The sequence below is a fragment of the Geotrypetes seraphini genome, chromosome 9 (assembly GCF_902459505.1).
Source record: "Geotrypetes seraphini chromosome 9, aGeoSer1.1, whole genome shotgun sequence".
NCBI classification, from domain to species: Eukaryota; Metazoa; Chordata; class Amphibia; order Gymnophiona; family Dermophiidae; genus Geotrypetes; species Geotrypetes seraphini.
The window spans coordinates 190,126,835-190,140,515 of record NC_047092.1 but is presented as its reverse complement, the minus strand read 5'-3'; the positions used below and the strand labels follow the sequence as shown (position 1 = coordinate 190,140,515).

Here is a 13,681-nt window from a genome sequence, read left to right as displayed (position 1 = left end):
TTTGGACGTTTTTCTCTTTCAATTATGAGCCTCATAGTCTTTGGCTTTGTGAGAGGAGGAATTGGAACTGAAGTGCTGTCATTGGCTGTCAGTTTGAGGCAGATGTAATTAAGCTCTGCTACTTTTTGAGATATGACAGAGTATTACGTTCTTTTCTTTCTTACCCTCTTTTAGTCATACCTGGGGTGAAAGTTTATGTTGACCCCTTCACTTATGAAGACCCTAATGAGGCCATGCGAGAATTCACCAAAGAGATTGATATCTCCTGTGTGAAGATTGAAGAGGTGATTGGAGCAGGTAAGCTGTTTGTTTACTCTTTTTCCTGGTAGATGCATTCATTCCTTTTGCCACTGATTTCCTAAATCTCACCTCCTTTGCTTTTTGGTATGGGACAGGAGAGTTTGGAGAAGTGTGCCGTGGACGCCTGAAACTGCCAGGACGGCGAGAGATCTTTGTGGCGATAAAGACCCTGAAAGCTGGTTACACAGACCGACAGAGGCGGGACTTCCTCAGTGAGGCCAGCATCATGGGCCAGTTCGAACATCCCAATATCATCCATCTGGAGGGTGTAGTAACCAAGAGCTGGCCAGTTATGATCGTGACAGAATATATGGAAAATGGGGCTTTGGACTCTTTCCTTCGTGTGAGTACAGATCACTCTGAGAGCTGTGAGACAAGGCAGGTGGAGTATAGGGGGAGTTATCACACAGCAGGTGCAGTGTGGGGGTTCCTTGTAGGGTTGCCACTCTTGACAGACTGATCCAGTTCTGGTTTTGCTCCACAGCATCTATTATCTTGCATTTCCAGTTAGTATAGGAAAGGGATGACTGCAAGCCCATAGATGTGATGGAGAAACCAAAACTTGATGAGTTGGCAGGGTAGACCTGAGTTGAGTGCTAACACAGAGAGAAATTACAGGCACAGCTTAGGGGCTGTTATGGAATATTTAGGGTGCATGTGGACTTTGAGCTTAGGCTCCCTCAAAATGAATATCTTCCTTGCTTTACCTGGTGGGGATCCCCAAGCCTCACCAGCTGATGTCCCCCTGCTCAGGTCCAGTGACCAGAGCTTTCCAAGTTCTGCAGCTGGCAACAGTATTTCAGAGCTGCTGCTGCATCCCACCCCCAGGGTTTGGCTTTCCATGCATGCAAGAAAGCAGTGGCATCTTGAGAATATGGCTACTAGCTGCAAAGCTTGGAGATTTCTGGTTGCCAGACCAAAAGAGTAGGTCTTCAGTTGGCAGGGCCACTGTTTACAATGCAAATATATTTGCGATGCACATATCCTAGAGCTAAAATATCCCAGTTAATAAATTCAAAATAAAACACTTTTCTACCTTGTTGTCTGGACTTTTTTTTTTTTCCCCATCATCTTGGTCCCAGTTTCTTTCTGCTTTTTTGTCTATCTACTATTAATTCTATTTCTAATGCCTGTTGTCCATTTTTTTCTTCTCTTCTCTCTTGCTCTATTCCCTTGCTATGCCTGTCTCCAACATATTAATTTTTCCCTTTCAGCTTTCCTCCCTTTTTTCTGTCTCTGTCCAGTTTTAATTCATGCAGTAATGCAGAATAATTTGCATTAAACAAACCAGAATAGTTGGTTATATGTTCAAATATATTTTATTGAGTTCATCAAGAAAACCAACAAATATACAAAACAAAATGCAGACAAGCTCAACTTTTTGTATTACAAAACCCCACCTCCACATCACTCCCTCCCCTTGTGAAAACCCCCCAACAACCCCCCCCAAAAAAAAAAACTGCCCCCCAGATCCTCCTTCCAAATACAACAACAACATAAGCTAAGACTTAACAAAATGATTCAGGCATACCAACTGGGTCATGGTGATACAGAAAAACATGAAATCAACAATTAAGCAAACAACTGCGAGCCATAGTAGAGCAAAAAGGTTCCCAAGTGCGTTGAAAGATGCGCCCTGGGAGAGAGGAAAAGTCCATCACATCCCTCCGTTCCCACATCAGGAGGGTAATCATCCGACACTGCCAAATGGAGTAATCTGGTGCTTCACCCTCAAGCCATTTCAGCAAGATAAATTTCAGGGCAATAAACATAGTCCACTTAAGGAAAGCAGCAGCCCCCCTTTGATGAGGGTAATAATGGGGGACAGCTCCAAATAAGAACAAAGGGGAGCGTTGAATTGTAATGTTCCAAATACGCTCTACAAAAAGAAAAATGGCATTCCAAAATTCTTGAATATGAGGACAAGTCAAGAACATATGTCCCAAACCTGATTCAAGGGCTTGGCATCGAAGACAGGCAGCTGTCTCACAGAACCCAGAAAGGTGAGCCCTCTTAGGAGAAATGTATAAACGAAAGACCAATTTATAATGTTGCTCCCAGAAGGTGGTATATTTGCAAAGGGCGGGCAACCTACAGACAGCTTGCAAAAGTATATAGAATAGTTGGTTATATAAACACCCAAATATTTAATTTTATTGCCCACTCATTTAAAACTAAAATATATTTGAAGAGCAGTATCCAAATTAACATTAAAAGCTTCAGACTTCATCAGGTTAACTTTAAATCCTGAGACTACTGAGTGTCTTTCCAAAAGAGAAGATAGGTTTGAAAATGAGATAAAGAGATTAGTAAGTGACAGAAGCAAATTGTCCACAAAAAGCACAAATTTATATTCAATGACACCTACATGAAGTCTATGAATACTTGCTAATGGTTCCTTCACTAGTACAAAAAGCAGGGGAGATGTAGAACAACTCTGACACCCCCAATGGGAGCCCAGACCAAATTTGGACAAAACTGTATCCATAGAAGGCCAATGGATGCGGTGAAAGGATGCCTCATCGCATGCAGTCCCTTAATCCACTGTACGCTCAATAGTCTAGTGTGATTCTCTGACTGTAAATAGCAAACGGAACATATCACAGGGGGTTTCTGTCTTTTCAGCATTTCTCTGTGGGGAAGGAGGAATGGATAGGCTATTTTCACTGTCTAGAGCAGGGTTCTCAAAGTCCCTCCTTGAGGGCTGCAATCCAGTCGGGTTTTCAGGATTTCCTCAATGAATATGTTCAAGTTTCAAATTCAAGTTTAAGTTTTATTAACATTTGATGAATCGCTTATTAGAAATACTAAGCGATGAACAGAATCAAAAATAAAATATAATACGTAAAGACAAACAAATTAACAAAATTCTTTCATATAATACAAACATGAGTAGGAGGGGAAGAGGAAAAGTTACAATTTTTGTCTTAGAAGAAAAGAACGAGAAGAAAAAAACAAAAGGGAGTGGGGGTACATAAAACTTTGATGTATTTAGAAATTTATACTTAAAAGTTTAAATATTAAAAGCATCTTTAAAAAAATAAGATTTTAATGATTTTTTGAAAGCTGTAAGATCTTTTTCATTTCTAATGTATTGTGGCAAAGAATTCCACCATTGAGGGCCCATCACAGAAAACATGTCCGATCGTCTCGTGCCCACTATTTTCAGAGACGGAACTGATAGATTTTGGCTTGATGACCAAAGTGGACGTAGGATATTATGGGGTATTAATAATCTTGATATAAATTGGGGTTCATTAAACGTTAAAGTTTTAAATATAAGCAGTATTACTTTAAAAGAGATGCGATGGCTGATAGGAAGCCAGTGGGCATCTATCAACAGTGGGGTAACGTGGTCATATTTCCTAGCATTGTATATTAATTTGATCGCTGTGTTTTGTATGACCTGTAGTCTTCTTTTTTCTTTTTGGGAAATATTGAGTAGGAGTGCATTACAGTAATCTAGTTTTGCTATAATAAAAGAGTGGATCAATATTTTGATTGATTTGGCGCTCAAAAATTTAGCGATTGATCGGATCAAACGAAACTTATAAAAGCAATTTTTAACAGTGAGAGAAATATGCTCATGATAGAGTAATTTATTGTCAAGTGTGACCCCAAGAATTTTAACAGTGAAAACTAAATTCAAGGGAATTCAGTTTGATTTGTATTCATGGGATTACTGGTTGTGTTAGAAAGAAAGGAACTTCGAATGTTATTGATCTTTTGATTAAATGCATATTCATTGGGGAAATCCTGAAAACCCGACTGGATTGCGGCCTTCAAGGAGGGACTTTGAGACCCCTGGTCTAGAGGTAGGCTACATTTTAGAGAATGACACGGGGAAAAAATCTGTCCCCATCACTGCCCCGTCCCTGGCCCACCGTCCCCTTCACCGCCCCGTCACCGCCATTCCCTTCACCACCCCGTCACCGCCATCCCCATCACTTCACCGTCACTGCCATCCCATTCACCGCCCCCGCAGCATCCATATAAGCCTTAGTACTGCAATATTTAGCTTATTCCTTCCTTATAAATCAAAGTTCTGGCTGCTGAACTAGAGAAAGATATGTTCAGCTGGCAGGCTTTGTTTATAAATTTTTGTCAACACAACTAATATACTACTTTATCCTAAAGCAAAAAATAAATAAATAAATATAATTTTTTTTTTTTTTCTAACTTTGTTGTCTGGTTTCTGCTTTCCATATCTTCTCATTCAATTCCTTCCATCCACTGTGTGTCTTCTCTCTACGTGTTCCATTTGCTGTTACTGTGCCTCTCCCTCCCCCCCCCCCCCCCCCAATTGGTCTAGCACCCATCTTCTTCCCTCCGCTCCCCAATAGTCTGGCATCTGTCTTCTTCCCTTCCAGCGTCTTCTCCCCACTCTGTCTTCCACATTCCCCTTCAGGGTCTGTTCCTCTCTACCCTCTTTCAATGTCTATTCTATTCCTTTCCACCACCACCCTTCCCTCCCTCCTTTACCATCTGTTCCTTTCTACCACCCTTCAGCTCCTCTTGCGTGGCCTATCTATCTACCTCCCTCCCTCATATTTTCGTGGCACGTTACAATATAATTTGTGCAAGCCGCTGGAGCCTGCGAGCTCGGTCCCTGTCCCATCCCCACAAACCATCTCGCTTCTGTGTTCCTATTTTCTCCATTTCTAATATCTCCCCTATGTATCTGCCATTGCCCCCCCCTGTGTCCATATACCATCCCCATGGCATGTCCCCTTTATGTCTCTGTCCCTATGCCCCCATGCACATAATTTCCCCTCTTTCTGTTACCTTCCTGTGTCCAGATTTCCCCTATTTTCCTCTTCCATACCTGTTTGTCTCTTCAACCCCATCTAGCTTCTTTCCCTCTTTCTTTTCCCCCCCCCATTTCCAGAATCTGGCTCACCTGCCTGTCCTCCCCTTTCTTTCCTACTGTGGGTTTCTTTCTTTCCCTCTTCATCCCCTTGGCCCAGAATCTTTTTCCCTTTCACTCCCTCCTTCCTAGTGTGAGCTGGGAACACGCGCAATCGCGCGGTCAGCAGCCCCCACCTGCCCGATCACAGCATTCAGCCAGTTCACTCCCTCCACCTCACCTTATATTCTGAATTTGCCGGCTTTCTTTTTCGCTGAGCCACACGCTTTCAAAAAGCTGCCCACGCGCGTCTGCTCTGTTGTTCAATCTTCTGCTCTGACGCAACTGGAAACAGGAAGTTGCAGCAGAGAAGATTGAACAACTCCAGCAGCCGCGTGTGCACGGCTTTTTGAAAGCGTGCGGCTCGGCGAAAAAGAAAGCTGGCATATAAGGTGAGGTGGAGGGAGGGAGCTGGCTAAACGCTGCGATCGGGCGGGTGGGGGCTGCTGGGCCGCACAATGCTTGATTGCCTCACTGCTGAGAGAAGACCATTCACTGCTCCACAGGGCGGTGAATGGCTTTGTCCCCATCCCCTCAGCGGCTATTTTTCTTTCCCCGTTTCGGCGGGTTACCCGCGGCTACTCGCAGATAGCCGCGGATAGCAACCACTGTGTCATTCTCTACTACATTTCAAAGGATTTTTTTCTGTAGGTGATTTTTCTTATTGTTAATTTTAGCACATCTGATTTCTCTGATGCCTTTTTTTTTGTAAATTTCAGGCTTTTTTTGGATGGCCTCTCTCCTTTCCCCTTCAAATACTTTTCTCTTTGTGTTTTTTTCCCTAACATCATGACTGAGCTCTTGTGTTTGTTTTGAAAATTTTAAATAGATTCTACAAGAGTCAAATGGACCTTTTTGTTCAAACAGCAGGTAATGGATTTGTTTTCACTCCTTCCTTGGCAGTTAAATGATGGACAGTTTACAGTGATCCAGCTTGTTGGAATGCTTCGTGGGATAGCAGCTGGGATGAAGTACCTTGCAGAGATGAACTATGTCCACCGTGATTTAGCTGCACGCAATATTCTGGTCAATAGTAATCTGGTGTGTAAAGTCTCGGATTTTGGACTTTCTCGCTTCCTGGAGAATGATCCCAGTGATCCCACTTACACCAGCTCCCTGGTAAGCCTGTTTTCTACTGTCTGACATGAAAGCAGTCGCTCTTACTGACCAGAAATTGCAAGAACTATGTAATGAAATGGATTGTGAAGGGGGGAGGAGGGGGGAGTTGCGTTGAGGGGGGTCCGGTTGGGGTTAAGCCATCTGTATAAATTTTTTGAAAAGATGGGTTTCGCAAAGAAATCAAAACCCTCCTTTTCAAAAAATTTATACAGATGGCTTAACCCCAACCGGACCCCCCTCAATGCAACTCCCCCCTCCTCTCCCCTTCACCAGTTCCCTTCTCTTTAGCCTCAAGCATGTCAACTGCTTCCCTAACGGTATATATACTGGATCTGCCCCATTTCCTATTTGTACAGCATCTTGTAGCTCTTGAAATATACAGCTCCATTATTCTTGTAACTTCTCCTGGAAATGACCAGAATTCTCTCTGTAATTATCCTGTAAATGTCCAGTTGTCTCTTTTGTAATCCGCCCAGAACTGCAAGGTTGAGGCAGAATAGAAATCAGTAATATAATGTAATGTAATTGTTAAAGTAAATTACAGTAATCTAACTACGACAATACAGTGGCTTGAGTAAGAATTATAAAATGATCAAAAAGAAAATATTTCTTGTTGAAATGGCTGTAATGTAACAAATACTTTTTGAATCAAATGATTCATTTGTGGCAGCATTGATAAGTTGGAATCCAAAATTACCAAGATTTCCAAAGGAAATTCCTTATTTTGAATTAGAAGCTTATTACAATGGGTGTGGGGGGAGGATCCATTGATTTAGGTCTCAACTACAGTACTCCTGGGGGGTTTTCTGTATTTAATTTCAGACAGTGTCAATTTGTGCATTGTTCACTCTCTCAAAAGAGTTGAACTTTTAGCAATATTGGGCTTTACAGTAGATATAGGGCTCCTTTTACGAAGGTGCGCTAGGGCCTTAACGCGTGGAATAGCGCGCACTAAATTGCCTTGTGCCCTAGCTGCTACCACCTCCTTTTGAGCAGGTGGTAGATTTTTGGCTAGCGCGCGCTAATCCGGTGCATGCGTTAAAACTCATAGCGCACCTTCGTAAAAGGAGCCCATAGTGATATATAAATCACTATATATCCAACAATTAAGAGACAAACTTTTCAAAAGCCGTTTTCCGGAGAGAGGACAGACAGACATTCTACTGAACTCTGAGGACAGCCAATCGGTCACTATCCTTTTAGCTATACAGGTCAATTTAGAGCAACAATTGTCGTAATTTTAAAGTGCATAGCTATGGATAGCAGCTGAATATCACTATTTTCTGTAGAGCCAGTAGCAGTTACCATTGCCCACGTTTATCCAGCATCATTGGTATCTAGAGAGCAGCACTCAGTATATGGAATAAGTTTTCAAAACATGTTGACATTGTGTTTGAATAGTGACCCATAAATGTTTTTTTGGGGAGGGTGGTGTTTGCAGCAGATCACGGGTGAAAGAAAGATATATTTATTTTGATTTCTATCACATCCTCCCAGATGCTCAGAACGGGTTACAATAAGGCACTCACAAAATAGATTCAAGGACATGATTGGTTATTAACAGGGAGCACATAGAAGGAAGTTACAGAGAAGGGAGGTTGTCGGAGGAAGGTCTTCACTGCTCTTCGGAAGGCCATCAGTGAATTCAGTGCGGGCAAATGGATCCATAGTCGAGGAAGAAAATGACTGTCAGAGCGTTTGCGTACAGTTTCCATCTGGAGAGATCTTCCGGGGGGGATGCTGAATCGTGTCTCTGTTTCAGAGCGGAGAGAAAGGTTAGGGGTGTACGGCCGTAGCTTGGTGGTTATGGAAGTGAAGGTCTTGTGGTAGAATCTTTTATGTTTTTTAAGAACAAGGGCCTTGAAGGTAAGTGTTGAAATTCAGTTGCTCTCCTCATACCTTTTAAGCATTCAGCTCTGAAATCATGAATAACAGCTCTAATGTCCAATGATAAGAAATACATTTATAATTATTTATGGATTTTCAGAGACGGGACTCGTAAAAAAAAGTCACTTCTTATCCATTCATAATTGATCTTGGAGAACTTTGGATAATACCAATAGTGATAAAGGGAGCCCTCTTCAATTCTTATCTAACTTTTCTTGCTGACACTACATTACATTAGTGACTTTTACATTACATTACATTACATTATTACAATACATTACTTTTATTCCACCATTACCTTGCGGTTCAAGGTGGATTACATTAGAGGTTATCTGGACAATTCCAGAAGAGATTACATAGTTGAGCAGTTTACTTTGGGGGATTAAGATACTTTCTGTGGAGTTAGTTTGTCTTGATGGATTTCTTGAATAGTAGGTTTTTAATTTCTTTTCTGAAGATTTTGAAATCTGGTGTCATCATCAGAAGATTGTATAATTGATAGTCAAGTTTCCCTGCCTGCGTGGCCAGTAGGCCATCGTACATTTTTTTGCGGTCCCAAGACCGATCCCTGTGGTACTTCCACTGGTCACCTCCGATGTATTGGAGGGGGTACCGTTAACCACTACCCTCTGGATTCTACCGCTTAACCAGTCATTGACCCATGTCGTCAATGTCACTCCCAATCCCATTGAAGTCATCTTGCTCAACAATCTGCGGTGCGGGACGCTATCAAAAGCTTTGCTGAAGTCCAAATAATGTAATGTAATGTAATTTATTTCTTATATATGTAATTTATTTCTTATATACCGCTACATCCGTTAGGTTCTAAGCAGTTTACAGAAAATATACATTAAGATTAGAAATAAGAAAGGTACTTGAAAAATTCCCTTACTGTCCCGAAGGCTCACAATCTAACTAAAGTACCTGGAGGGTAATAGAGAAGTGAAAAGTAGAGTTAGAGGAAAATAAAAATAAAATAAACATTTTAACAAGATAGCATTGATCTAAATACTTTGGAAGGTAGAAGAGAGGAGAGAAAGGAATAGAAGCAGAAGGGGGAGCCGTTGAACAGTAGAATTCTGGTGAAATTTAAATGATAGAAATAGAACAAAACAAAGATAAAAGGCAAAACAATAGATAAGATTAAAGATAAATCATAAGCTGGAAAGAAAAATAAAATAAAACTTTGTCTTCAATCCACGGTTTCAGCGTCAGTGATGAAGTGGAGCAAGTAAGTTTAGGAGGAGCGATTGACGTTTCCAGAAAGGGCTTCTTCAGGGAAGAGACTTGGCAGACAGTCCCCTGCGATGTTCTCCCATCCATGCATTCCCTCCCAGACACACTGCCCGTGCCCCAGCCGCTCCAAGGAGGCTGCCCCAGATGAGGCCCACGGTGAATGCAGGATTCTCTCCTCTGCGGGAAAGCCGCCCGGAGCCGACAGTCGATCTTCTTAGCGGATTGCATGGGGGGAAGAGTTCACACTCTTGGTAGGATCGGGTCTGTGTGCTCTCGGTGGTTGTGGCTGGTCTCGTTGCTGCTTAGGTGTAAAAGCAGTTGATCTCCACTGCTGCTGATATTTAAAAGCAGGCAGATTGATCTCTCCAATGGACTGCAGGGGGAGGAGTTCACACTCCTGGCAGGATCGGGTCTGTGGGCTCTTGGTGGTTGCGGTAGGTCTCGCTGCTGCTTGTATGTAAAAGCAGTTGTTTTTCTACTGCTGCTGATATTTAAAGCAGGTAGATTGATCTCTTAAACGGGATATAGGGGGAGGAGCTCACATGCCTGGTTGGATCGGGGCAAGGGCTCCTATTATAGACAGCTGGTCTTGCTGCTACTTAGGTGTTAAAGCAGTTGATTTTCCTAGCGGACTGCAGGAGGTGTGGAGCTCACACTCCTGTCATGATCTGGTCTATGGGCTCTTGGTAGTTGCGGTTGGTCCCAATGCTGCTTAGGTGTAAAAGCAGTTGTTCTCCCACTGCTGCTGATATTTAAAAGCAGGTAGATTGATCTATCCAATGGAATGCTGGGGGAAGATCTTATATGTCTGGCTGGATCGTGGCAAAGGGTTCCCGGTAGTGGCGGCTGGTCCTATTGCTGCTTAGGTGTAAAAACAGTTGATCTTCTTATCGGATTGTAGGGGGGGCGGATCTCACATTCCTGGCAGGTTCGGGTCTGTGGGTTCTTGGTGGTTGCGGATGGACCCGCTGCTGCTTAGGTAAAAGCAGTTGTTTTCCCAATGCTGCTGATATTTAAAAGCAGGCAGATTGATCTCTCCAACAAATTGTATGGTGAAGAGCATACACGTCTGGCTGGATTGGGACAAAAGCTCTCGATAGTGGCAGCTGGTCTTGGTGCTGCTTAGGTGTAAAAGCAGTTGATCTCCTACTTCTGATAATATTTAAAAGCAAGTATATTGATTTTTCCAACGGAATGCTGGGGGAAGAGCTTACTTGTCTGGCTGGATCAGGGCAAAGGGCTCTCGGTAGTGGTGGCTGGTCCTGTTGCTGCTTAGGTGTAAAAAACAGTTGATCTTCCTAGTGGACTGCAGGAGGAGGTGGAGCTCACACTTTTGGCTGGATCGGGTCTGTGGGCTCTTGGTAGTTGCGGATAGTTCCGCTGCTGCTGAGGTGTAAAAGCAGTTGATTTCCCACTGTTGCTGATATTTAAAAGCAGGTAGATTGATCTCTCCAATGGACTGCAGAGGGAGGAGCTCACATGCCTGGCTGGATCGGGGCAAAGGGCTCTTGGTAGTGGTGGCTGGTCCTGCTGCTGCTTAGGTGTAAAAGCAGTTGATTTTCCTAGCGAACTGCAGGGAGGGTGGAGCTCATATTTTTGCAGGACCGGGACTGTGGGTTTTTGGTGGGTTGGTCCCGTTGCTGCTTAGGTGTAAAAGCAATTGATCTCCCACTGCTGCTGATATTTAAAAGCAGGCAGATTGTCCAGGGAGAGGAGCTCTGCACTCAAACTGCCATCCTCCTCGCCTCCAAGTTCCGGAATTTACACGATGTCCAGAGACTTCCCCATATCCAGTTTCCTTGTAACCCAGTCAAAGAAGCTGATCAGATTGGATTGACAGGACCTTCCCTTTGTGAATCCATGCTGGTGGGGATCCTGTAGATTCTCCTCGGTCAGGATCGTATCTAATTCGTGTTTAATAAGTCTTTCCATGAGTTTGCTCACTATTGAGGTGAGACTCACCGGTCTGTAATTCGCAGCCTCCGTTCTGCAACCTTTTTTGTGCATTGGAATGACGTTAGCTGTTTTCCAGTCCATGGGGACTTTTCCGGTACTTAGGGAAAGACTGAACAGCACAGATAGCGGTTCCGCCAGGACATCACACAATTCCCTAAGAATCCTGGGGTGTAGATTGTCCAGTCCCATGGCTTTGCTCACCTTGAATTTTGATAGTTCACCATGGACGCTGCTGGGTGTAAACTTGAAATTTTGAAACGGGTCTTCCAAGGTTTGCCTTGCCTGCAGTTGTGGACCGGTCCCCGGTGCCTCACAGGTAAAGACTGAGCAAAAGTATTCATTTAGTAGTTTGGCTTTATCGGAATCCGTTTCTGCATATGTCCCGCTATTTTCCTGAGGCGTACTATCCCATCTGTGTTTCGTTTCCTGTCGCTAATGTATCTGAAGAAGGATTTATCCCCTTTTTTAATGTTTTTTGCTAGATGTTCTTCTGTTTGAATCTTGGCCTCTCTGACTGCCGCTTTGACTGCTTTAGACCTAGACCTAGTCTACATCGATACAAGTCCATCTTAGTGCAATTGCTGCTTTCCATCAGCCTCTTCAAGGGAAACCTCTCTCTGCTCATCCAGTGGTTTCCAGATTCATGAAAGGACTCTTCCATGTCAATCCTCCCCTCAAACCGCCGCCGGTGGTTTGGGACCTCAATGTGGTTCTTTCTCAGCTTATGAAACCTCCATTTGAACCTCTTCACAAGGCTCACCTGAAGTATCTCACTTGGAAAGTGGTGTTTCTCATTGGCCTCACTTCTGCCCAAAGAGTCAGTGAGCTACAAGCCTTGGTTGCAGACCCGCCTTTTACAATATTCCATCATGACAAGGTGGTTCTCCGCACACACCCGAAATTCCTTCCTAGGGTTGTTTCAGAATTTCATCTCAACCAATCCATCGTCCTACCAGTGTTCTTTCCGAAGCCACACTCTCACTCTGGAGAATCTGCTCTTCATACTCTGGACTATAAACGTGCTTTGGCTTTCTACCTAGAACGCACCAAACCTCACAGATCTGCTCCTCAACTTTTCATCTCCGATCCGAACAAGTTGGGACGCCCCGTTTCCAAGCGCACCATCTCCAACTGGATGACGGCTTGCATCTCATTCTGCTATGCCCAGGCTGGATTGCCCCTTGACAGAAAAATCTTAGCCCACAAGGTCAGAGCGATGGCAGCTTCTGTAGCCTTCCTCAGATCAACACTGTTTGAGGAGATTTGTAAAGCTGCCACTTGGTCCACGGTTAATACCTTCACTTCACACTATTGTCTGGATACGTTTTCCAGACAGGATGGACAATTTGGCCAAACAGTATTGCAAAATTTATTCTCCTAAGTTGCCAACTCTCCCACCATCCCATTCTGGTTAGCTTGGAGGTCACCCATTAGTGAGAATACCTGCCTGCTTGTTCTGGGATAAAGCAATGTTACTTACCGTAACAGTTGTTATCCAGGGACAACAGGCAGCTATTCTCACGTCCCACCCACCTCCCCTGGGTTGGCTTCTCTGCTAGCTAGCTGAACTGAGGAGACACGCCCGGTGCATCGGGCGGGAAGGCACTCGCGCATGCGCAGTGCGGGCAACTCGAAACTTCGAGTTTTCTTCAAAGAAGCGTCCGCATCGGGGCTCCGTTGGATCACGTCACCCATTAGTGAGAATAGCTGCCTGCTGTCCCTAGATAACAACTGTTACGGTAAGTAACATTGCTTTCCAGCTGTCTCTGTAGTAATTGCTTGTTTAATACCAAGTTTAATGGGGCATTTCCTTAAAGAGATTTAAAAACCGATGTACATAACTTAAAATGAATTCATGCAATTTCTGATAGCCAGTGAAGTTTATGAAAATAAGGCTTGATCAATTCATCTTTACGCAACAAGTACATAACCCTAATCGCTACATTTTGGGTTGTATGTAATTTTGTCAGAAAGAATTTGTACAGCCTGCATAAACAATTTTACAACAATCTTTCTTTCAAAGTAAATTGCACCACTAGACGAAAAGATGTGAAATCGAAATATCTTCGGATTGCTCTGTTTCCTAAGGAACAAAAACAAATTCTTTACTGTTTATTTCCCCAAAATGCATGAGGAAAATTCAAAATGCAATTTGGCATTTTCAGTTAAAAAGATCTCTCTACCCCAAATTTACTTGGCGGGGCTTAACCATACAAATGTTTCTCCTGATTAAGTTTCAACCGAAACAGCATAGGCCAGTGTTCTATAAACCTCAAC

The 13,681-nt window shown here is 43.3% G+C and overlaps 1 protein-coding gene across 1 annotated transcript in view; it reads left to right on the top strand.

The window, feature by feature from the left end:
* EPHB3 (EPH receptor B3) overlaps window positions 1–13,681 on the top strand; it is a 123,317-nt gene that overhangs the window by 97,591 nt on the left and 12,045 nt on the right. The window contains exons 10-12 of the mRNA XM_033958035.1: window positions 175–297; window positions 396–643; window positions 6,110–6,325. Of these exons, the coding sequence (XP_033813926.1) occupies window positions 175–297; window positions 396–643; window positions 6,110–6,325 (587 nt within the window). The remainder of the gene's footprint in view (window positions 1–174; window positions 298–395; window positions 644–6,109; window positions 6,326–13,681) is intronic.